The sequence below is a fragment of the Panonychus citri genome, unplaced genomic scaffold (genome assembly GCF_014898815.1).
Source record: "Panonychus citri isolate SS breed McGregor unplaced genomic scaffold, ASM1489881v1 Contig00137, whole genome shotgun sequence".
In the NCBI taxonomy this organism is placed as follows: domain Eukaryota; kingdom Metazoa; phylum Arthropoda; class Arachnida; order Trombidiformes; family Tetranychidae; genus Panonychus; species Panonychus citri.
In genome coordinates, this window is record NW_026515542.1 from 155,616 (window position 1) to 182,046 (window position 26,431).

Sequence of the window (26,431 nt, forward strand, 5' to 3'; positions counted from 1 at the left end):
ATCATCATCACCATCATCATCCATCTCAGCACGAATTTGAAAGATGAAAGGAGGATAGAAAGAGAGAGAGAGAGAGAGAGAGAGAGAAAGAAAGAGAGAGAGAGAGAGAGAGGAAAAATTCGCGCGTACATTTTAGATTCTATTAACAATTTTCTTCTGTGGGAAAAGTTTCCCTTCCAGCTGTTCCAATGCTAGAAAAACTAAATATATATTTCGATATATAAATATAGTATTCATCAAATGTTATATCATATTATGTAAATAACAAACAATAATAAGATGATGATGAAGATGAAGATGAAATTTGGGATGTTGAAGGTAATATGTGTCCAAATGTATAACGTTTTTTTTTGTGTTATTATTATGATTCTCAATGTGGCTGAGATGATGAACCTGTAAGATGACCAAAAATAGAGGGACAATACAAGACTTAGGGTCAAATAACGTGCCCATGTCAAGGTTTGTTGTTGTTGTTGATGGCGAGAAAAATTCAAAGTCTTTCCTTGCATAATATGATCTTTGGATTTCCCTCTTCGGACTTTTCTCCATCATCTTTGTCATCATCATTTGCTGTCATTTTCATCTCTCTCTCTCTCTCTCTCTCTCTCTCTCTCTTTGTTATGTGTTTATCTGGGATGATTTTTTCTTCTTCCATCAGCTTATTATTATGTAAGAAGAATCTTTCTCTTTCTCTCTTCATCTCATCTTCTTTGTTGATGTTTTTTACTTTTATCATCTTCCTTATCATCGCTTTTTTTTCACCCTCCAGGCAGTTTTATCTTTTTTCCCCTCTGTTAATTCATCTCTGTTGTTGTGTTGATGCTTTTGCAGAAACACTTTGTGTGTCCAATGGTTCACATTGCAAATATTTGATTGTTGCATATTAAAGGTTTTGCTGTTTGTTTGCAATTGCAAATATTATTTCACACAAAACTTTTTTTTTCTACACCAATGTAATCAAACCAACAAAATGAAAATAATAAGCAAAAAAATTGATCTAAACAATTTTTGTGCAAATCATTATTTGATTATGAAAGATTATCATCATTCCCATCATCATCTACATCATCTGTAGTCTATTTTTGCAATTTAGCAACTTCAATACTCTATCATTAACCTTTGATTATTTATTGCTGTTTTGCAATTTACAGTTATATTAATTTGCACCACAATTAACTAATAAACCTTTTCCCTACTCTCTCATGAAGTTAAATTATAACAATTAGACTTGAATATTTGGCAAAAATGAAATCAACTTGATTGCTGAGTTAACTAATTTATTTATATTTACCGGGATCCCCTTTTTTTTGTAATTAAATTTACATTTTAATCATTGCCGTTTGCAAAATTTACCATTACAATTGTATATGACAATCAACATGATTAACAGTAATAATAAACAGATTTGCAAAGTGATTAATATAATCTCATATTCATCATCTGTAAGATTTTGAGCTGTTGTTGTCGTGATACTTGGATGACAATTGAATGTTTATCTTTATCAAGAGAAGCAAAAAAAGATGAGGATGAGGATGAAGATGAAGATTGGGATGGAGATGAAACTAAAAGAGGATCAAGTTAAATCTTATCCAAACAATGATAATCTATTTTTCACTCCAAGAAAACAACAACACCTTAATTGTGGTTCAACTTAAATTTGGAGCGAAAAATTTTCATTCAAATTATATTGATGATCAAATATTGATTGCTGATGATTGGAATTGATTTGCTTTTATTTTCAATTGAAAGTTAACAATTTACAATTTGATCTGAATGAGGGAATCAGAGGAAATAACAACAATCAATAACATTTTGAATAGTTTGATGAAAAACCAATGCTCTGATTGTGGTCACTTTCTGGTCAATAGACAGTTGACCAAAAAATACTTATCACAATCATAATCATCAGAAAATTGTAACAATAAGGTCAGTTCAGGTCAGTTTTTGTCGGTAAACGATAAAATTTAGAACACTTTCCTTTTTTTTTGTTCTCAAATTGATCTTGACTTTTTCTTCATTGATATTCAATTGTAACAATTGTTGATTGTTGATCATCAATGACCTTTAGTTAGTATAAAACGGAAATTGTAACGTTACTTTGATAAATAATAATAGTAACATTTGAATTTCCGTTTGTTGTTGTTGTTTTTACCTGTTGCTTTTATTAGGGAATCATTTCCGTTTCCATGTTTTCTGTCATTTTTATCATTCATTAGTCATTGATGATGTCAAGATGATTTTTACCTTTCCTTTTATAAAGGTATAACTCTTACCATTTACCTTTTTCCTGTGAGGATAAAATCATCTTCATCTCCATTTACAATGTATTGTTATTCATATCCAGTGATTAATACAATAATGTACACACTCTGATTGTTGGTAATTTATTTTAAACACTGATTACAATTAAATTGGTTGAACAAAAAAAAAATCAATTTTCATTACAATTTTCAAGTTTGTTGATAATTAATTAATACAAATCCCAAGTCACTGACCAATCAAAGAAAGTAAAAGCTATTAAATTTGACCTCATGTAAAGTAGTTAATTGTCAACAATTAATTAGCTTAATTGTTGGTTAGAAAATTAATTTTCACCTCCAACCAATCTAAATGCAAATTATTATCAATCAAACAATTGGAAACAAATTGAATCAATTGAAACAATACTAAACCTTATAAGGATTAGAATATTTATTCAAATGAATATTTCCCGCCAAAATTTGCGAAAAATTTCCAATAGAGAAAAAGTTTTCTTACCTTGGTGAACATTCACCTTTCACCTTAAGGTTCACTCTGTTTATACAAATCACTTTCTCATTTGTTACAAAGATTTTCCTTCCATCTGTTAACCTTTAGAAAACAACAATAAACAACAACAACAACAACAACAAATCCCGAATTTAGAAAGTATCAAGATGACCGATGGTCAAGGCCATTTGGAAACTTTTCCTCTCTCTCTCTCTCTCTTTCTCCTTGTAACACTTTTCCTGGAAAGTTATTATTTTTATATCTTCTCTCTCACTCTCTTTATCATCTTCACCCAATGATCATCACCTTTGCTTCATCATTTTCCTCTCCCAAACATCACCTTGACCTCTCCTTTATCCTCCCTTAAGGTCACTTAAGGTCAACAATTGGCAAGAAATAAATATAAAAAAAGTCCATTATCAATGTAACTTAAATCACTCATTCAGATAAACGGACTTCCCATTGATAATAATAGTAACTATTAACTCAACGGTCAGTGTTGTATTACTGACTGTTTGATATTATTATTATTATTATTATTATTATTCTATCACTTAATTACTTGTTCATCTTAAATTCAATTTGATTAAATTGTCATTCTCTTAATTGTTATATTCTATCATTAACTTGTTTACTATTTACTAATTATCCATTTCTATTTTTGATCTAATTTTCTAACAGATCATCAGAAAATCTTAACCTGTAATAGAAACTTACACCTCCGTTAATGATTAAAGTTAATTATCACTAATTTAATCCACAAACATTATCAAAGAAAAACTTAATCATCTAAATCCATCAAAAAAAAGTGAAAGTCAATCCAGTGCCGTCTTGAAGATTGAAAACTAACTGTAAACAAAGGGTAAGTGTTGATTAATTAATCTCTTTAATTGTTATCAATTAGCTGTCAAATAACAACAAGAATCAGAAAATCATGTTAATCTTTCGGTCGAGTAAAAAATAACTACACTAAATGATTGATGAAAAAAAAAGAGATGAGGAAGATTAATCTTCCCACTTGAGTAGCATCCTCATCATGATGAGAATCTAATTTGCTTTTCATCCCATCATTATCATCCCACTTTCCACCACCAACCAGTATCCTCTTGTTAACCACTTTGTAGAATCTTATATAAAGCAAAAAGAAATGATAGAACGAAAAAAACAAATTCGAAGTAAAAAAAATTGATTCAATTTCGAAAAGAGGAATTAAAAAAATCATCAGATTACTTTTTCTCTTCAAGGATGAGGTGGAAATCGAGAGTAGCTCGACAATCACAATTTCTAACCCTTCATCTCCTTCGTATATTTAAATATGATCTAAGTCGCGTGTCTTTCCAGTCAAAAAAGTACGATTAGAATTCGAGGTTTTCGAACAAAAGTCGAAAAGGAAGAAAGAAAAGTTTCTCTCTCTCTCTCCAAATTTGATTCTCGATTTCGATAAATGTATATTATATATTCAACTCCCTGTGGCTTTTGTTTATCTGAATTAAAGCTCAGCCTAATATCTTTGTATTCATTTATCACGCAACTGATACAGTTATCAGATTGTTAACTCCCACCTTGGCCTCATCCTTTTTTTCATGCTTCTTCATATTCAATTTATCATCATCCTCATCATCTTTCAAGGTCAATCAAGAAAGTTGAATTTCCAAAACTACAAACTCAAATGAAAAGTTTACCATTAGATTTATATGTATGAATATATCTTGTTAATTATCATTTATAAAATCTCATGTTAAATGAAGATGAGGATGAAAAAGAAGAGGAGGAGGAGGAGATGTTAGATGATGAGGGGAAGATGATGAGAAGAGGAAATGATGTTTATATTAATTATTATCGAATTTTTATTTTTCTCTTTTATCATCTTCTCATTAAACCCATTTTCTCTCATCGTGTTTACCAGAATCATTTTTGTTTACCAGAAAAATTGCATCTCTCTCTCTCTCTCTCTCTCTCTCTCTCTCTCTCTCTCTCTCTCTCTCATCTTCATCTTCTCCCCTTTTTTGTTATATTCTTTTTCATCATCATCATTATCATTATTCAGAATAATTTTAATCACAATCAACATGCGCAAAAGTTTAATTCCAATAATATAATGATGAAAATGAAGATGGAGATGATAACAGTAACCCATTTCAATTTTATCTTCTCGCTCCCCACTTTGTTTACTCCTCATCACCGTGATGATGATTAGGAAAAAGATGAGGAAGACAATGGTGATGGCTCCCTCTCTTTCTTTCTCTTTCTCCCTCTCTTCATCCTCAGTTTATCATCTTCACCCTTTTATTGTATTAACAATTGTCTTTCATTTGGTAATATATTTTTCTTGATTATACTTTTCCTCTTATTTTTGCATAACTCACTCGCTGATGAGGATGATGAGGGAGAAGACAAAGATGATGATAGAGTATTTATACATCATCATCTTCTCTTTTTGCTCCTCCCTTTTATTGTTCTTGCAAATACTTTTTACTTCTATTTTCTCTTCGCTGCTTCATCATCATCATCCTTTATTTATTTGTCTTTCTTTCTCTCTCTCTCTCTCTCTCATACACACACTGATCTTTAACCACCCCTCAGGCTAATTATTCCAGTGAAACTCATTTCCCTTTCTACCTTTTACTCTCTTTTCTTCATCTTCTTTTATTTTTTTCTCCTTTTTCATGGTTAATTTTACTTCTTCATCTTGTTTCATCCATTTTCCATCTTTATCATTTCCCTATTAGCAGCTCACTCATCATCATCATCATCATCATCTCCATCACCTCACCCCCTCCTCTCATCATCATCAACTTCTACCTCCCCCAAAAGTTACAATAACTCCACCTCCTTTTTCATTACAATTTCGAGCTCCCTTTTATTTAGTATATGACATTTTCACAATTACCAATTGCCTTTTTCATCCTCATCATCATCATTATCATCAATTCAAGCCTTCATCACCTTCATCATCTCTTAATCATCAACATCATCAGCAGAATCTTTCAATTTTATCTTTCCTCTTTTCTCATCAATACCAAATTGTGATTCATTCATTGAAATTACATTTATTTTCCTCGAAAACAATTCAACAATTAAATCAATAAACATTTTCTCAATTGATTGACAATATCAATTTACTATTCCAATGGCTGTAGATTAAAGTTTAATGATTCAAATGAGAAAATGTCATCATGATGATCATTAGATTCAAATTATTTCAAATAATAATGAATTCCAATGATTAAATACATTATAATTTACTATTTCCATGAATAAATAGCTTTTCAACTTTCATCTCATCAGCTCATCATCATCACCATTAAATTTTCATATCTGAATAACATTGAAATTCATAAACGATAACAAGGAAAAGTTGAATATCGCCCAAGGGCAACAATCAAATTAGATGATGAAAAAAGAAATGAAAATCAAGAGAAGATGAAAAATTGTTCATTTCAAATGAATCTAAACAATCAATAATATTAATTAACATGAGATGACACAATTATAATCACAATTAACTTCATCTCGTACTCTTTGTAATTACAAGTTGAAGTTATTAAAAAAAAGAGAGAGGGAAACAAATAATCAGAACTTTTTCCATCTCTCTCTCTCTCTCTTTGCATTTCCTTTTCCTGTTTCCATAGAGAAAAATATTTAATCATCACCATCATCATTATTGATTGATTGATTGTTGTTTATTGATGTGTTGGTCTGTTGATTACGTGATTAGATGTAGCTGATTAAAAAACAAACAGCATTAAGATTAGGATCATGGATTTAAATTGTTGATTTTATCAAGAGGCACAATTAAGGTAACAATTTAGTTTCCATCATCATTATTATTATCATCATCTCCACCCAATACTCAACATGATAAAAGGTGTTAATCTTACTCCCAGAATTTTCTGGTTCCATCTTAATTATATAACGATTATCATGATGATAATATTAACAATCAATAGACTAAATTGTGATAAAAATGATGATCCTGTAGGTCAGATAATAATCCTCACCCTTAATCATCAACATCAACATCCCTAATTGTGATTATTTGATTGTCTCTGTTAATTTTTCATTTCATGTCATTTTTTTCATCCTAATCAATCCTTCATCTTATTTCATTGATAAATCATTGATCCTGTTGATTATGATGATAGTTATGTTTAGGATTGTACTGAATATGTGTGTGTGTGTGATTGTGATGATTAATCTTAGTGATACAATTGTAATCAAAATGATAATCATCATCATCTTAATCATATCCAGAATCATTGATCACAATCAAATTATATTTTTCCGTTTCAATGAACATGAACGAGTAGAAGAGACAAAAAAACTGAAATATTAGAAATCAATTCAATCGCCAAATTAATCATGACTATTAATCTAATTGTTACCTGGTCAAAAGTAACAAGAATACAATCCAACAATTAAACGAATTGTTTCCAATCAGTTAATCAATGTCACATAGAGAGAGAGAGAGTGAGAAAACTTTAATCAAGCAGAAAAAAACGTGAAAAATTAAACTCATTGATTAATTGATGATAATCATAAGATTAAACAACAATCTCTTAATTGTTGAGAATATAAATTGATACTAATTCAAGGGTAAACAAAAAGTTAGATGATTAATAATAAAATCTAATATGAAATTGTAAATCCAATAATTTTATCATCATCATGATAAATTCATCATTTTATTTGCTGAATCGATGATGAAGATAAATTTACCGTTATTATTATTATCCAACAATTGGATGATAATAATAAACAGTAACTTCATTCATTTAGCAAAACAATCATGAAAGTATCAAAACAAAAACAAAGATACTCACTCGATTACGTGATAAGTGTCACTACAGTATAATAATACTAGACAAAACTCACCTCCCAACACTCAGCCACCCACCTACACCCACTCACTCACCCATCATCATGAGTGAAAAACAACAAAATGATCAAATCAATAACAATAAAAACAAATATAATTCATCTTCTAAATAATAACTGATAATTGTTTGCAAAATTAGTCAACCCTATCCATAGATCGTGTTGGTTGGACCAATTTTTCATCATCAATCCCACCCCACCCCGAATCTTACCCACCCCAATATATTCATATATCAATAACATGATAGTAATATTTTGTTTCAACTTGCATGTTGAGTCCAAGTTGATATTTTCAACTCTAGTGTTACCTTGTCTATCCAACCAATCATTTGGTTTTTTTTTCTTACACAGGTAATCATTTCTTTGCTTCTCTATCACTTACTCACTCACTAACTCACTCTCTGATTGACTAACCCACACTAACCAGTGATCAACCACACCCGAAACTCAACCTATTCACAATTAACACGCGATACTAATCCCAATCATGTACACACACTTGATTCATAATCATGACAACTATTATAATAATTACTTTACCTTGATGCTGAAAAATATAAACAAAAACATATAATCAACTTATCAATTAAATATTATCATTAAATCATAAACAGAGACAAAATTATCATCATAATCAATTTGATTGAATATCAATAAGTTTAAAAGGTAAACTTGAAATTGATTTTCTATGTTTACTCAGACAAAACTAGCAAATAGTTTACGATAACAATTGAAATTTGATGAATTCTGAATCTTTCACCTAAAAGATTTTGATGAATTTCTATCATTTTCATAATCATCATCATCATCGTCCTCTTACATTGACTGATTGTGACTCTAATTGCGTGATTTAAGTTAATTGCAATTTTCTCATTCAGGGAGTTATGAGTTTACGTTTTCAAATGTTATCTTTGAACATGAGACTTGATGATGAAGACAATTAGCTGAACATGTTGGGAATTATGATTAACTGTAAACTAAATTAATGGAATCATATCCTTCATCTTTCATCTTCCACCACCACAACTAGAACCATATCCCACCCTCAAAATCCTCCCTCACCTCCTCATCCTCATCCTCCTTGATCCCCTTTGATAATCAACGATAATAAATAATAATAATAATAATTTTCACTTCTCATCTGATCATTTTCATCATTTATCCTGAAATAATTGAATCGTTGATTAACAATAATCATAATATCAACAACAAATCAACAACCAACACCATTACCATCGTAACTAATCAATTCAAGTTTAATTTGTAATTAACTAAATTATTATTATTCTAATATAAATCAACCTTTCCCCCCTCAATTATATACACTCATGATTCTGGATCTGCTTTGGTGAACTTTTGTTTTTTGTATCAAGATAATTCATCAAACAATTGAAACTGTTTCATCTCTTTGGTTCCTGTTGGTGGATCTGGTTAAAATTCATGATAATATCATTATCTGGTTAATCTTGTTTTAATTATCATCATGAATATAACTTGATAATCATAATCCTGAAGCGCAAAAAATTACGTTACATGGATACGATTCATAAACTCATGTTTATTATTTACTTTTTGGGATTATAACTAATTAGAACTTGATATATATTTATATTGACCAATGGTCAGTTTTTACCATTAGTCATTAGGATTTTGTTGATTGACTTTTGGAAATTAATTTTTATCATGAAAACTTTTTTTTTCATCTCTTTCAAGTTATGATGGGAACAGTTATTATTCAATAGATGTCACTGTTGCTTTGGAAGATGAATGATGATGATGATAAATTTTATCGATTTCAAGTTGCTCTTGTTTTTGTTTACTTCTTGTATGATTGTTTATCTTTCACGTTGGTGCATGGAAAAAGTTCATTTCCGTTCAGAGAATCGAATGATAATATAAACAATATATTAATATATTTTATCATCATCATCATCATCATCTCAAGCATCTCTCTCCCTCTCTTATTTATCTTTCTCCTCATCAACTAAAATGATGCAACAGTAAACAAAACTAACAGGATATCAAAGGGATGATGATGAAGATGATGAGGATAATGAAATGATACAAAAATGTTCCATACCCTGAATATTATGATGATAGAGAAATTTCTCTCTCCCTCTCTGTCTCTCTCAGAGTATCTTTCATAGTACATCATTCGGATTCTTATGGAAAACATTTAATTTCATCCAGAAAAACCATGTAAACAAAAGAGAGAAAATTCTTCATCTTCCAAATTTTCTCCCTCGTCATAATCTCTCTCTTTCTCTCTCTCTCTTTCTTTCCTTTTGACAATTGTCTTCCACCTTCTCTCATCATCTTTCTCATTTCCACTCTTTCCATTCCTTCTCATCCTTTCCTTTTCCTCCATCTTCCTTTCACTATCCTTGATGTTTACCTAAATTGAAGTAGAAATCATCATTTTCCTCCTTCTCTGATCATCTTCATCTTCATTCTAATTGCTTATTCTTTCAATGCAGAGAGAGAGAGAGAGAGAGAGAGACAACATCTCTCCTATAATAGTAAATAAAGAAATAAACTTGATGAGAATGAAAATAAGACGAAAAGATGATGAAGATAAGGTGAAAACGAAAAAGGGAAATAAGTTTGTTGTTGTTTAATGTAAAAACCATCAACATGAGAAAAATAATAGAAAAGAGAGAAAAAAACAAAGAGTAAAACCGAAAATTTTATATTTATTTCTCCAGCATCCTCATCATCATTATTATCACTCACAAAGATAAAAGATGATGAAAAAAGGGGTATTCATATGAAGATGATAACTATTAAATGACGGATAGAAAATAAAATAACATTGAAATTTTCTCGAATTAAGATGAAAACTTTTTTTCTCCTTCCAAACAGAAAATGTAACTTGTCAGAAATAGAGTAACATTTAATATTAGAAAAAAAACTTTTTCCAACCATTGATTTGATATTTTGTTTTCTTGCAGCGACTAATTTTCAACTGTCTCTCTCTCTCTCTCTCTCTCACTCACTCACTCCCATCATTCCCACCTTACATCCTCCCACTCTCATCATCATCATGGTGAAACATTACGATTTCAAATGATATTCATTAAAAAGATGCTTCTTAGCATTGGAAACAAAAAAAAATTCATATTCAGTTATCATCTTTTATTAGCTATGAGGCAATATAATATTAATGATTATGATGATGAGGATGATGAAGATGAGGATGCAGATGGTGATGAATCAATAAAAATCATTCTTGAGGCAAATTTTATCGTCACATAGTTTTGATAATTACATTTTTCAATTAACTTTCAACCGTTATTATTACAAATAAAGATGAGGGATGAAGATAAAAAGGAAAGATGAAGAGAGAGAGAGAGAGAGAGAGAGAGAGAGAGAGAGAGAGAGAATATTATTATTATTAAGCTTTTAATATGAATATGAAAAAAAGTTTTATCATTTAAGATGATGAAGATGATGAAAGAGGAGGAAGATAAGGAAAAGGAGGAGGAAATTGAGGTTGTGCAAGAGAAAGAGTCACAGTGGAAGCTGGAGGAGTGGGAAGTGGGAGTTAGACTAAACAATCAATAATATTATTTGTTAATATAATTGTTGTGTTAAGATTTTCCACCCTCTCCAACCCACCCCACTGCCTCATTCCAGGTTATTACTTTGCAAATATTAAACATTGCTAATCGATTTTATTGTTTTCCTTATTATTATGATTGTTATTGATTATTTTTTTTTTGCTTCTGTTATTAAATGTTGTTGTTTTTACTTTTACTTTTCTTGATTGTTGATATAAATTGTGTATTTGTTGTTGTTATTGTTGATTGTTGTTAGATTTTGTCATTATTATATTTTGATTGTCAACTAATTGTGTATTTGTGTCTCCCGTTTTGTTTTGTCATTTGTTTTATTTTCACAATCAATTTCTTGTTACCAACTATTGTATTGATGATGACGATGTGATCTAATATGAAAAATAACTTGAGATTTTCACAATGATAATATCAGGATAATGTGTTATGATATGATAGACTTGATTTCATTGGAAAGATTAACTTTAATTGTAAGATATTTTCATCACCTTCTAGTGATTAATTAGAAAATTAATGGTATTCGATGAATAAAAAAAAATACAATAACAATTAGATGTGTTTATATATCAATAAGATATAATGATAAACATTATCATGAGGAAGATGAAGTTGGGTGATGGAAAAAAGTTTTCCAGGGATCTATTACGTCATCTTTGTTTACATTACAAGATGATGATGATGATGAGGATGATGAAAGAGGATGAGGAGAAAACAGAGTTAAGAGTAAACAAAAACTTTATTACGAGTAAGTTTTGTTATTTTTATGTTTCTCTGTAAAAATAAGATGATTGTGATGAGGATGAGGAAGTAAATGGGTGGTAAATAGTGACCCAAGAGAGAGAGAGAGAGAGAGAGAGGAGAGAGAGGGAGGGAGGGAGGGAGGGAGATGCGGTAAACAAAATAAATAAAAAAGATGAGGATGAAAAACAATGAGAATAGAAAACAAAATAATCAGTAAACAGCATTAACTGAATTTTTCATGGAAAGAAAAAAATTTCATCTCTATTTATTTATTTGGAATTTACTTTTCCTTTTTTATCTTCATTTTTTTTTACTTTATCAAAATAATCAATGAAAAGATGAAGATGATAATGATGATGATGATTATTAACAAATAGTCAATTTGATTAACCTGGTAATCAAATAAACACCAGGAACAATTTATTACTAAACAACAACAATACTCTTGAACAATTTACAGAATTAAATATCTTGGTGCTGATTAAAGTTCAATATTCAACTTTTAGTTATGTATCATTAGCTTTCATATGATGAAGATGAAGATGAAGATGATGAAGATGATAAAGATAAATATGAAGAGAAAGAATAATTTCTCTCTATTTGTTTGTTTATTTTTCTTTTACTTTTTGTTATCCTCATCACATGGACCTCGCCTTTTATCAATATCCTTCATCCTCTTTTCATCATCCTCCCTTGTAAGGCTAAATTTCATCACCATCATCATCATCATCATTGTTGTTGTTGTTGTTTACTTTTTGGTAGATGATGAAAGTAAAGGAAAGACTAAAACAGCAAACAAAATCTGAAGAGTTCTGAGTTTTAGATGATGAACATGATAAACACACTCACTCACACATGATAATAATAATTCAGTATATCGATCGATAAAAAGATATTATTGTAATTTATTATTAGGATGGAAAAAATATTTTCATCTCTCATCATCTCTCCATCTTCATTATCATTATCATCCAAGCCAATTCTGGATTCATCTTGACTACAACAGTAAAAATAACAAACAATCAAAAATAACAATAAACATACAAACAGTACAAATGGATAAAATTGATGAAGATGAAAACTGTTATCTTCATCCTTTCCTAGATTAATCCTCCAGATGATGATGATGATATGAAAACAGAGGAAATGTAAAATAAACATAGTAAATTAATTATCTCTTTAACTTTTGGTACTAATCAAATTTGTATCATACGAAATCAATATTGGATATTTGATTTTTTTCATGCAATCCAATTGCTTTTTTTACAAGATTAGAAAACTTTTTCAGCAATTTAAACTAATTAATCTAATTATTTTTACTCAGACACACACGGGTACATTTAATCATGTCAATTGTATAATAATTTAACTGATCATATTTCAATTATCATGAGATGATGATGATAACAATACAGAGAGAAACATAATCAAAATTAACTTTTTTTTTCCTTTCTCTCTCATTATCCTAATCTTCATACAATCATCTTCACTCATCCATAGAGTTGCATGGTAACCCACAAGAAGATGAAATTAAATCATGAAAACAACAATCATTTAATTGTCAGAATAATCGAAAAGAAGAAAAAAACGAAAGAGAAAACTTTTCTTTTCCTTATTGTCAATTATTACAAAAACTTTTCGTACTCGTGAAAGTACAGAAAACTTTTTCCTCGAACTTGAAACTTACGAAAATGTATTGGTTGCGTGTTTGTCCAATTACCACATTTCGATAACCAAAGATTAATTAGTTAATCCATTACAATTATCATATCATCAACATTAGAATACATGGAATGATGATAATAACAATTAGTTAATTGTAATCAAGAAAAACAAAACAAAAACAGAGACAGAGACAAAAGTAATTATATAATTACCTTGATTAGTCAACAATTAAATTTGATAACAAAAAAAGGACATGACAACAATCAATATAATTCAATGTATTGATCATGAGTAATTGTAAAAAAGTTATAATTGTTACCATTTGATTGTTGAATAAATTGAACAATTAAACTTAAGTTATCATAATTTCCAGGTAAATTTAATATAACTAATGTTCATTTAATGTTTATTGATGCATAAGTCCATGACCAATATCCAGGTAAATATTATCTACCTGGTTAATACAATATCCATACCGAGTAAATTGTGTTTAATTAGCTCATATTTTTTAATTACTCTAACTTAATTGATGGATTAATTAATTTTCATGTTTTTATTTTCATTAATAATATTTACCTGCGATGATAACTGTTGAAGTTAATTATTGAAGATAAACTAATAATCAATATTTAATCATTGAAATTGGACAAATTTTGCTTGATTACAATTATGATTAGTAATAAATAACAATAATAATAAAGGGAAAATATAATTTTTCACCAACTTCATTCATGCATGATGATTATCATGATGAAGATGAAGATTAAATTGATGTGTGACTTTTGCAGTTTTTTTTTCTCACTCTTCAGCTGATAATCAATGGTGGCAATTGAATTGTTGCTGGTGGGTTTTAATGGAGGTGCGTTGAGTTGATTTGCCAGAGTGAAAGGGTTTCAATATTCATATTTCTGGTTCCTTTTGCTATTATCCTCATCCCTACTTAATGATTGTTAATTTGAAAGCTAAAAATTAGATTGTGATGATTATGATGATGATGTAAAGAGTGGGAGGGAGACAATTATTATTATTATTATCTATCTCTAATGATGATGATGATGATGATTAAATTACATGGACCAGTGAGATTATAACTATTACTCTAATTTAACCGAGAAAAAGTTTTCATTTTTTTTGCTCTTCATCAGGTATTATCATCATTCAGGTTACTCTTTCTTTTCTTTCACCTTTTCTTACCATGTTGATGAAATGGAAATATAATTCTCTCTCAATTCAGTTATTATAATTATTGTATCATGTACCACGCCTTTGATTCCTTGATTCCTGTGACTCTATCAGCTTCCGCCCTGGAGAAACATTTCCCTTCCCACTTTCTGTCCTCTCTTTTACTCAATGGAAATGGTTCATTTTCACCAGCAACCCCACCCTCACCTAGGAAATGCAAGAGAGAGAGAGAGAGAGAGAGAGATTGAGAGAGCGACTCACTTTATAATACCTAAAAATTAATTCCTATCATCATGATCATCATCGTTTTCATGTTTATTGTTTTTCCATTTCCGTTTTTATTATACCTTTTGATGATGATCATCATTAGTTGTTATTATTTTGGTTAATCATCATTTTATATTGTTGATTATATAATCATTATGGTCAATGAATATTTGGATTGAAAATGGTCAATGATTATTATCATGATCACATATCAATGATTCTGGTTCATGATAAAAGCTTATTATTATCATGATGATGATTAGTTATTGTTTTTACCTTAATTATCAAAAATATATTAAAAGGAAATAATAATAAAAAGCTAAATAATTTTAATCACAATAATTTATCATTGGCGTGATTAAAGTCATTTTTTTTCTCTTCCTAGTGTAATGATTATAATTCAAATAATTACCGTTGATTATTTAGTAAAATTTGTTAATCAGACTAATTGTATGTGTGTGTGTGTATGTTGATCAGAAAGAGACAATTAATGAAAGAGAGAAAGTTGATTAGTTCAGAAATCTGCTAATTAGTTAATTGTTATTGTAACAAAGATGATGAGTTGATAGTTTCATGTCACTCGAATTTGTGAGTTAGAACTTTTTTTTTTCTTCTCTTTTTCTCTTTTCACCTCAATTATATTCTGATTGAATTTGTTTGGTTTTTGATGAATTTTTTGTTATCCACACAAAGGTAATTCAGAGTAAATGAATCCCATGGTGATTAAATAGCTGTGATAATAATCCAACAATTGGTTTCCATGAATATTAAAGAAATGATTAAATTCACCAAATATTAGTTGATATTTTTTTCCTTTGAAAAATTCTTACCCCACATCATTTCCGTTTCCTTTCTAGATAGAAAATTTCAGTTTATTTTTGAAAAACCGTTCATCAAAATTTAATTGTTTTTCCATTTTGTCAACTAATTAATTTGGTAAAATTATTGTTGAACTTTGACTTTAATTGTTTTCCACTTTGTTTGTTTGTCTGGTAGAGCGGGAAAATGAGAGAGAAGGAAAAATTTCAAAATTCGAATTTCGAACTTTTTTTTTGCTTATTCTCTAATCGATTCTTTGAAAAGAAATAATAATAAAATTCTCTCTTTACATGATATTCAACCAGCGGCTATTAGTTAATTACAATTCGTTTAATTTTCTCATCAAATATTAGAAATCAAACAATTTGAACAACTTAAATTAAATTTAAATTTCGAAACTTAAACAATAGGAGAAAAGAAATTTAATTAACTTATTATCCTCATCTAATTGTGTCTCCCTTTATTACAACAATCGAAATACAATTAATTAAATTTCACGTCAAACGAAGGACTAAAAAAAGTTCAAAGTTGATTAATTGACTGATTATTGTGTTGATTAACTGATTAGTGTTTACAATCAAAAGTGTTAAAGGTTAGCGTGTTAACAAGTAATCAATTAAGATCTTAAATCATTTTGAACGAGACCAAAAAAGAGAGAAATCAAATTATCACAACTTTAATCATCATGATTAACCTTTGAATGTCCTTTAATCAGAACAATTAATCAGATGAAATCACAAAGAAAGAAAAAAAGATTCACCGAAATCGAAATGTACAAAAAGTTTGTTCATTTCGATTATGAAAAAAATTGTTTTTGTTTTCTCTTCGAATTTCAATTTTCCCGCTTAAAAGAACGAAAATCGATTATTACCCATGAATGTTCAAACTCGAGAGAATAAACAAAAAAGGTTATAACATAATCGATTTGAAATTCGATGAGTAAAAATAATCGACTGAATCTGTGGGATTGTACATGATGTTTTTGTTGTTATTTGTTGTTATTTGAAATTCAAACTTTCAATGATTAAGAAGAAGATTTAATTTTTGTTATCATCATCAGAGTAATAATAATATTGTATTTATATTTATTTAGATATTGATTATAATTGAATAAACTCAATTCTGCCTGAGGAACCATTTTGATTCACCAATTGAGGTTTTCAATTGTGATTCAATCTTTGCAAACCTTATGCAAACTTAATCATCTAAGTAAACAATTGCTTTGGGATTGGTTCAATCAAACAATCAACGGGTTTTGTTGTTGTCTCTAAATATGATAACCGAAGGTAAAACTTTTTGTTAATTTGCTCAGAATACAAATATTATTATTATTCTGAGAACAATTTATGATTAACTAATAAATAATAATAATAAGAATAATAATCATTATATTGTTTCCTTCTTGAAATTTTTTCTCTTCCATTCATTTTTAATTGTTCCCTGTAGAAATCAATCGTAATCGGGAATTTTATCAAAAGACGAATGTTCAACCAACATTTACAATTTCATCTTTAATCGGTGATAATATGGATTATAGTAAACAGACACAATTAGAAGGACTTAATTTAGATCTTAAACAATCAACTGGTATCGGACCGACCACATTATCAAATAATTTAAATCTTAATCTAAATAATAATAACAACAACAACAGTTTATCGACTACAAGTTCATCCGATAAAAAATCTCACCATGAACCAAGAAGACGACGATTAAGTGATAAAGTTAAACCTCGAGATTTATCAATAACCGGATTAACCAATTGTATCAATGGTGAATCTTTGTTAAATACTAATAGTAATTCATCATCATTACCTGACTCACCGGCTCGTAGACGAATAGCTGAACGAAACAATTTAGATATTACCGAAGGTAAATTGATCTTGGAACTTATTATCGAGATAATTATATAAATCGATGTTGGAACTTGAATTAATAGTAAAACTTTTTTCTATTCTTTTACTTTTCTCTACTAGAAATTAATCGTAATCGAGAATTTTATAAAAATGCCGATGTTCGACCTCCATTCACATATGCATCTCTAATTAGACAAGTAAGTTAATTGTTGATTATTAATCATCACAATTAGAATAAGTTGATCTTCATACACTTACTAATCTTTGTTTATGTTAACTTTAGGCGATAATCGAAGCACCAGAAAAACAATTGACACTCAATGAGATTTACAATTGGTTTACGAATACATTTTGTTTCTTTCGTAGGAATCATGCTACATGGAAGGTAAGAAACAATTAGAATATCATGAAATTTTCATTCGATGAATTTCAAGTTATAATTCGAGTCATCGAAGATTCAATTCTTACTGATTAACTTTCATCTTTTTTGCTTAGAATGCTGTTCGTCACAATCTAAGTCTCCATAAGTGTTTCATGAGAGTGGAAAATGTTAAAGGTGCTGTTTGGACTGTTGATGAACTCGAGTTTTATAAACGTCGTCCTCAGCGATTACAAGAGAGACTTTCAACTACATCATCATCTTCATCTTCTTCAGGGTAATTAATTCAATATAAATAAGAAATTGATGATCATTTCATGATCATTGGTCTTTTCTATCTTTTATTATTTGACTAATTTCTTGTTCTCTTTTCTCGATTTTTTCAGGCCAAACGGTAGTCATTTAAGTTTGGAAAACATTCGCCAAGTCGTTGGCTCTCTACCTGATAATAGTACAATTTCGCCCTTCCTACAAAGCATTGTAAATGGACCACTTTCCAGACCAACTTCCGCTTCTCCACATTCGCCCAGTGATCATAACCATAGTCTTAGCCATCATAATCTTAGTCAAAATCATCTCCATGGTTTCCATGGATTAACAAAAGCAACATTATCACATGAAGATGATGATTTCATGGATGATGCAGACGATGATTATAATGAACAAGATGATGAAGATGATGTAGCCATTGGGACTGACGATATTGAGGATGATGAAGTTCTTGATTATGATCGTGATATTGACGATTATGATGGCGACCCTTCAACTGAAGTACAAGACCTACGAGTGACCATCAATAGAAGCTCATTAATAACCAACAATAACAGTGATAATAGTAATATCTCCCAACAATCATCTAATCATCACCATCGTCTCTCATCAACATCCCAGCACCAATCTAATCATCATCAATCATCAAATCACAATTTAATGTTAAATGGTACCAATATTTTCACCTCAACAAGAATGAATTCTGAAACTAACAGAACGGGAACAAAAGTCATAAACTCACAAGAAACCACCAGAAATCAATATGCTCGTTTTCACGACGAATCAGATCGTGATGATTATGATGATGACTTAGATGATGAAGACAATCATAGTATTAATAAAAGTGACTACAGTAAAAAACTGCTATTGGATAGATTAAGTTCAGGCCTGAAACAGTCAAGTATTGGAACGACGACTGGTTTGAATAGAAGTTTGAAATCCAAATCAGCTACAAGAATATCAGATAAAAAATCACATTCCGAGATCAGAAAACGTCGATTAAGTGACAAAAATAAACCTCGAGATTTACCAATAACCAATTTCAGTGAATCCTTACTAAATATCAACAATAATTCACCATTAATTGACTCACCAGTATTCAGATTATCTGAACACAGTAATTTAGATATTACCGAAGGTAAATTGATCTTTCATTCAGTTCGAACTTGAATTAATAACAAAACTTTTTTTTCTATTCTTTTACTTTTCTCCACTAGAAATCAATCGTAATCGAGAATTTTATAAAAATGCCGATGTTCGACCTCCATTTACATATGCATCTCTAATTAGACAAGTAAGTTAATCGTTGATTACTAATCATCACAATTAGAATAAATTGATCTTAATACACTTACTTACTAATGTATTTAAATTGTTCTTTTGATTGTTAACTTTAGGCGATAATCGAAGCACCAGAAAAACAATTGACACTAAATGAGATTTACAATTGGTTTACGAATACATTTTGTTTCTTTCGTAGGAATCATCCAACATGGAAGGTAAGAATTAATCAGAATGTCAATTAAAATTAATCAGTTGACTGATTTCGGTGAAGTCTTATTGATCATGGTTCTAATTTTTTTCTCATTATTCTATTCTTACAGAGTGCTGTTGGTCATCATCGAAGTATAAATGATAAAGTTAGCGAACACGATGCCGATCCTTCTGGAGAAGTACAAGATTTACGAGTGACAATTAACAGAAATTCATTATTTAACAACAGTGATACTGATGTTAATCCACACCAACCATCTAATCATAATAGTTTAATATCAACATCACATAGTCAATCAAACAATAACAATTTTCATCAATTTTCATATCATTATTTAACTTCAAACGGTGGCAACACTTTCTCATCTATTGGAATAAATAACCAAATGGACACAATTAGTGGTCAAAATTTAGAAATTGACAATAATCGCAACATTGATACGAAAAACAAGGAAAATGATTTAGATCAGGACGAAGATGATTTGGACGAAGAAAATGACCAGATTATAAGAGACGTTAATTACAGTAGAAAAGCACAATTAGAAGGACTTAATTTAGATCTTAAACAATCAACTGGTATCGGACCGACCACATTATCAAATAATCTAAATCTTAATCTAAATAATAATAACAACAACAACAGTTTATCGACTACAAGTTCATCCGATAAAAAATCTCACCATGAACCAAGAAGACGACGATTAAGTGATAAAGTTAAACCTCGAGATTTATCAATAACCGGATTAACCAATTGTATCAATGGTGAATCTTTGTTAAATACTAATAGTAATTCATCATCATTACCTGACTCACCGGCTCGTAGACGAATAGCTGAACGAAACAATTTAGATATTACCGAAGGTAAATTGATCTTTCATTCAGCTCGAATTCAACTTGAATTAATAAAAAAACTTTTTTTCTATCTTTTTACTTTTCTCTGCTAGAAATTAATCGTAATCGAGAATTTTATAAAAATGCCGATGTTCGACCTCCATTCACATATGCATCTCTAATTAGACAAGTAAGTTAATCTTTGATTACTAATCATCACAATTAGAAAGAAAGAAAGTTGATCTTCATACACTTACTAATCTTTGTTTATGTTAACTTTAGGCGATAATCGAAGCACCAGAAAAACAATTGACACTCAATGAGATTTACAATTGGTTTACGAATACATTTTGTTTCTTTCGTAGGAATCATGCTACATGGAAGGTAAGAATCAACCAGAATATCAGCTTATCATCAACAACAATCAACTAATTGCTAAATATAAACATGATTATTTTTTCTCACACACAGAGAGAAAAAAAGTGAATTATATTATTTGTTTGTTTTCTTTGTTTATATTTATCCACCTTAGACAATGAAAGAGATCAAATCATCAACTAGTCATCATTTCTTTTGTTTTTGTTGATTTAATTGTCAGCAATTGTTTCCTCTCCAATCAGCCAATCAATCTGATAGAAAAGCTTTACCAGTTTATGATCAATGGCAACTTTTCATTTCTAATTTCACTTCGACCTCAATTGAAAAACGATTGTCTAACTTTTGTTTATTTTTGCCGTTGTTGTTTCTCAATTGTTATTGATAAAAATGAGTTAAAATTATGTTTAGATGGTGAAATGATCAATAGATATGATATCTTTCTGGAAATTAACTGATAATGATATTGTTTACTATTAATAGAATGAGTTTCTGATGTTGTTGTTCACTTGGGAATTTCTGAGATGTTGATAATTGGTTTGTGATGGGTCACGAAGAGCTTGAAGAGAGGTGAATTCACAATTGTAGGGGTCAAAGGTTGGATTGAAGGTTTCATCACAAATGTCATAATCAGAATAGTGGGATAAACGGTCACTTTCGGCCATGTTTCCTCCTTCTTCAAAATATTCCTCTTCCGATGAAATTGATTCAAAAGGCTCGGGTTCCTGGCTTTCACTGGGTTGCTGATGATTTGCAGGTGAATGAATATAATAGTTGATATTACAAGAATTGTTGACAATTGTGGTTGTTGTTGTCGTTGTATTTGATGTTGGATCTGTAACAATGTTTTCTGGTAGATTGTTGATATTACTTGATGGAAGATTATCTTCTGGTTCACCGTCACCTGATTCAATATCATCCAAATTTTCGTCTTCAGAAATACTTTCAGCCCAATCTGAAAGTGAATATTCAGGAGAAATATACTCTAAAAGATCAGTATTATCTGTTAGAATAGTAATAGAATAATTAATAGAATTATTTTCTATTAAATCTTTGTCATTAGTTTGAGCCCCATAAATGGCATATTCGCATGGCATAACATTTCGCTTACCAAAAACCTTTTCAGGCTCGTTGATTGTTCTTGACGATTTAAGATGAAATAATTATATTGTAATACTTATTTGATTAATTGAATTTTGGCTTTTACACAATAACAGAATGCTGTTCGTCACAATCTAAGTCTCCATAAGTGTTTCATGAGAGTGGAAAATGTTAAAGGTGCTGTTTGGACTGTTGATGAACTCGAGTTTTATAAACGTCGTCCTCAGCGATTACAAGAGAGACTTTCAACTACATCATCATCTTCATCTTCTTCAGGGTAATTAATTCAATATAAATAAGAAATTGATGATCATTTCATGATCATTGGTCTTTTCTATCTTTTATTATTTGACTAATTTCTTGTTCTCTTTTCTCGATTTTTTCAGGCCAAACGGTAGTCATTTAAGTTTGGAAAACATTCGCCAAGTCGTTGGTCTTTCTTCCAAAGGTTCGAACTCAATCGTTGGTGGAGATACAAACCATTCTTTTGGTGCCAGTTTACATACTTCGTTATCTGATAATAGTACAATTCCGCCCTTTCTACAGAACATTGTAAATGGGTCTCTTTCCAGGCCAACTTCCGCTTCTCCACATTCACCTGGTGATAACTATTATAATCCAAACCATAATCTCAATCTTAATTTAAACAATCACCACAATCTTAATCAAAATCAAAATCATCTTCATAATTTCCATGGATTAACAACTACAGCGCCATCATCACATGAAGGAGATGATGATGATGATTTTATGGACGATGGAGCTGATGAGTATAATGATCAAGACGACGATGATGATGAAGTTCGTGATTATGATCGTGATATTGACGATTATGATGGTGATCCTTCAGCCGAAGTACAAGACCTACGAGTGACCATCAATAGAAGCTCATTAATGACCAACAGTGATAACAATATATCCCAACAATCATCTAATCACCATCATCATCATCTTTCACCAGCATCTCAACACCAATCTAATCATCATCAATCATCAAATCACAATTTAAACTCACATATCAAGATGACCAATCAGATGGACACAACGGATGAACAAGAGTCGAATATGAATAAAGACTGTCAAGATATTCTAGATCACAATGAGAACGATTCCGATGAAGAAGATGATACGATTGATATTCGACATTCTAAATTAGAAGGACTTAATTTAGGACTAAAATCCGCGATTAATGAACCAACAGCCCATTGAAACGGTCAAATCGATTCTCTCTTATTGTCATCAGAAAAGTTAACCCAATCAGACTTAAATTGTTCATTTAATTGTTGATCGATTATTCTGGTTTTATTCATTGTCTCATCTAAATTTGTTCATTGATAAGAAAACTTTTCTCCTTAATTACAATCGGAACCAAACAATCAATTTTTATTCTTGGGTCTACATAATACTATCACAATCTCGTGTTTTATTAACAATTGGGAACAACAATCAACAGTTAAATTGTATCACTTTACATAATCATTATCATCTTCATCATCACTACGAATCGCCAATCAACAACAACAAGGAAACAATTAAAATAATAGTCAGAGTCTTGGTTAATTGGGCTCTCTAAATTAATTAACATCACACACACAATTAAAAGGGAAACAAAAGCAAATCCCCAATGATAATCATTGGATTAATTAAATAAACTAATTTATAACAATTAAATTAACCAATTGCCTTTAACTGCACAATTACAACAACAATTAAAACAAAGTTAATTCCCTTTTGCTTTTTTTTTAATTCCAACAATAAATCAATATGGAAATTGGAAAAAATCAAATAAACTTACAACTGATTAATCAATCATTCTCATCAACAATCAATCAACCAATTAACTTTTTTTGTTACCCTTTCCTCCTTATATTATAATAATATACAAATATTATCAATCAATTAATTTGTATCATGATTATTTCATTTTTGATTTGCTGCTTTTCTCAAATGTGTACAACTAAATTAACTATTATTATTACAATCAACCAGTTTTCAACAACTCATTCAATTAGATCAAATAATCTGATACCTGATCTATTTATAATTATCAGATAAACAATGAACATCACATCAACGATAGACAATGAGAATTTTGTTTCGAAAATTAAAAAGAGCAATTAATCGTAACAATTTCATAGGAATTGTTCTACTTCTGTGACTTACCGACAATTAAAGGACAATTAACAAACGTATTAGCATCAGAGTTGATTCACTTTTGGTCACAATTTTGTAAGGTCGACGTAAAGATAGAACTTGGGAATCCAAGATCATTGAGTTTGGATTCGAGTCTATCAAGAGTCTCCTCTGCCAATGTTGGTTTTCGGGATAAAATCCAAGTAATAATTAGTAAAGTGATTAGTTGATTGTTCCAGGATTATAAGATTAATCAATTTCTTAACGTTTTGTAATAATATCATCAAATGTTTTCTAAATTATCTGAGCATTTCTATGAAATCTGTGTAGTTTTTTGTGAATTGACAGTTCTAAGGAATAAAAACTTTGTTGCTCAACTGTTCGTGGAAACTATTATCACGATAGAATTGTTCATTATTATGATTAATCTTCTTGCAAGAGATGATAGTTTGATAAATTTTCTTCTTGCTAAAAATAATAACTAATTGAGGCGAAATCACTGATCAATGATCAAATGAAGACTTTGTATCTGATTAGGATAACTTTTGTTTCTCTTTATCATGATCTATTGAATTACAAATGATCGAAAGTAAATTAATTAACTTTAATTTTAGATTTACTGGTAAATGTATCAAAGAATTAATTGTTCAAACTAATCAGTTAGACTGAATTTCACCTTGGAGATAATTGTGCTGAGAACAATGATTTTGTTTTATCTAGTAACATTTCTAAGAAAATTATCTTTTACTTTGAAATTCAAATGGATATATAAAGAAGAGCAAAATTTTAATTAATCACAATTAACAACTTCACAAATCGACACTGATTCCAAGTGATATTCAAAAAGTTCAATCAATATGAAATTGTTACTTCCCTTGATCGCTCTTAGTCTTGTCTCAAGTATTGAATCAATCAAATCAATTCCGGATGAATATTGTAAGTGATGATCAATGAAATTCAATATCCTTTCTTATTTGTGATTAATTAACTGATGTTTCTATCAACTTGCTAGTTGATCAATTTTTGGAAGATGTAACCTTGGCAACGGTACAATATCATATTGACTGGATAGAAAGCATCAAAGGTAAGTTTTAAATATTGATAATAATTCTATTGATGATAATTGAAACTCTAATTTGATTAATAGGCTGGAAAGAAAATAGTACACTGGAATCTAATGTTATTCACCAAGTCCAAGTTTATATGAAATTTGATGCTGATGATTATAGTTCAAGTAATTAACAGTTGATTAACAATTAGCTAAAAGCCTAATTTAACTGATACAATTTAATTCTATTTAGAATGGGATTATGATCTTAGTATTAAGGCAAATTTAGTTAATTTGGCCAGTAACGTTTTGACCAACGATCTGACTAACGGTGAGTGTTGTTAATATAAATAATTTATATTCAAATTTATTAGTAATGATTGAATATTCCTACGGTCATTAACTTATCAAGATGAAGATAAGTTTGATAATAACAATTTTTACTTTTCCTTTAGTAATAAATTTGAACCAAACTGTTCTGGAAAATGTCCATACCCTGATCAGTGGCTACGTGCTACGGTTACCTTTTTACCTTGGCGAAAACAAAGTTTTAAAAGCGACTCGATTCGTTGCTGGATTGATTAAGCAGCTTGATATTCCAGGTAAGGTTTTAAACTTGTGCAAAAGACTGAGAATAATTTACAACTAATTATCTATTATCTAGATTTGGACGTTAACAAGTCACTTAAAACTAACATCGACTCATTTGTTACCAACGCACTCGCTGGTATTGAAGCATCTACCAATTCGGATAACATGGTCTCTTCTGTGAAGACAATCGTTGAAAATTTCGTTACTAGTGCTCTCAAATTGATCAGATTCAAAGGTAAGGTTATCAAGAATTGATTAACCTTTAATTTAGTAATATTTTAATTCTATTATTAATATATCTCTGTTCTTTTCGGTAAACAGGATATTCATCGCAGGTCAATCTTCATGATAATGCCTACACTTTTCTCCGTATGATTATAAAAAAGTAATGAAGTCTATGGTTAAAACTCTTTCTAAAACCAATAAATCTATTTAATTTTGCAATATCGCACTAATCTTTTTCTTTGTGTTTGGTTGA

General features: G+C 29.7%; 2 protein-coding genes across 4 annotated transcripts in view; both read left to right on the top strand.

Annotated features, from left to right (window-relative positions):
- Positions 1 to 23,923, top strand: part of LOC128392832 (probable serine/threonine-protein kinase DDB_G0282963) — a 42,162-nt gene extending 18,239 nt beyond the window's left edge. For 2 of the 3 annotated variants that reach the window (XM_053352914.1, XM_053352915.1), the window contains exons 2-15: positions 3,430 to 3,610; positions 16,969 to 17,161; positions 17,322 to 17,747; positions 17,852 to 17,928; positions 18,015 to 18,116; positions 18,227 to 18,387; positions 18,497 to 19,518; positions 19,598 to 19,674; positions 19,778 to 19,879; positions 19,985 to 20,735; positions 20,819 to 20,895; positions 20,988 to 21,089; positions 22,298 to 22,458; positions 22,568 to 23,923. In XM_053352914.1, the coding sequence (XP_053208889.1) occupies positions 17,149 to 17,161; positions 17,322 to 17,747; positions 17,852 to 17,928; positions 18,015 to 18,116; positions 18,227 to 18,387; positions 18,497 to 19,518; positions 19,598 to 19,674; positions 19,778 to 19,879; positions 19,985 to 20,735; positions 20,819 to 20,895; positions 20,988 to 21,089; positions 22,298 to 22,458; positions 22,568 to 23,390 (3,894 nt within the window). In that variant the 5' untranslated portion in view covers positions 3,430 to 3,610; positions 16,969 to 17,148 and the 3' untranslated portion in view covers positions 23,391 to 23,923. The remainder of the gene's footprint in view (positions 1 to 3,429; positions 3,611 to 16,968; positions 17,162 to 17,321; positions 17,748 to 17,851; positions 17,929 to 18,014; positions 18,117 to 18,226; positions 18,388 to 18,496; positions 19,519 to 19,597; positions 19,675 to 19,777; positions 19,880 to 19,984; positions 20,736 to 20,818; positions 20,896 to 20,987; positions 21,090 to 22,297; positions 22,459 to 22,567) is intronic. The other variant, XM_053352916.1, reaches the window with a different exon arrangement.
- A 300-nt stretch (positions 23,924 to 24,223) lies between these two features.
- LOC128392857 (uncharacterized) lies at positions 24,224 to 26,399 on the top strand. The gene is made up of 7 exons (XM_053352944.1): positions 24,224 to 25,250; positions 25,327 to 25,398; positions 25,462 to 25,548; positions 25,616 to 25,693; positions 25,818 to 25,964; positions 26,027 to 26,188; positions 26,275 to 26,399. Exons 1-7 carry the CDS (start codon positions 25,172 to 25,174, stop codon positions 26,340 to 26,342), a joined length of 693 nt encoding a protein of 230 aa, XP_053208919.1. The 5' UTR covers positions 24,224 to 25,171; the 3' UTR covers positions 26,343 to 26,399.
- Positions 26,400 to 26,431: the final 32 nt, after the last annotated feature.

What these genes read in the sequence shown, in the direction of transcription:
- LOC128392857 (XM_053352944.1), top strand. Translation starts at nt 25,172, where the DNA reads ATGAAATTGTTACTTCCCTTGATCGCTCTTAGTCTTGTCTCAAGTATT. An exon ending in GACCAACGATCTGACTAACG is followed by an intron (nt 25,694 to 25,817) that starts GTGAGTGTTGTT and finishes CTTTTCCTTTAG; the next exon opens with TAATAAATTTGAACCAAACT. An exon ending in CAAATTGATCAGATTCAAAG is followed by an intron (nt 26,189 to 26,274) that starts GTAAGGTTATCA and finishes TTCGGTAAACAG; the next exon opens with GATATTCATCGCAGGTCAAT.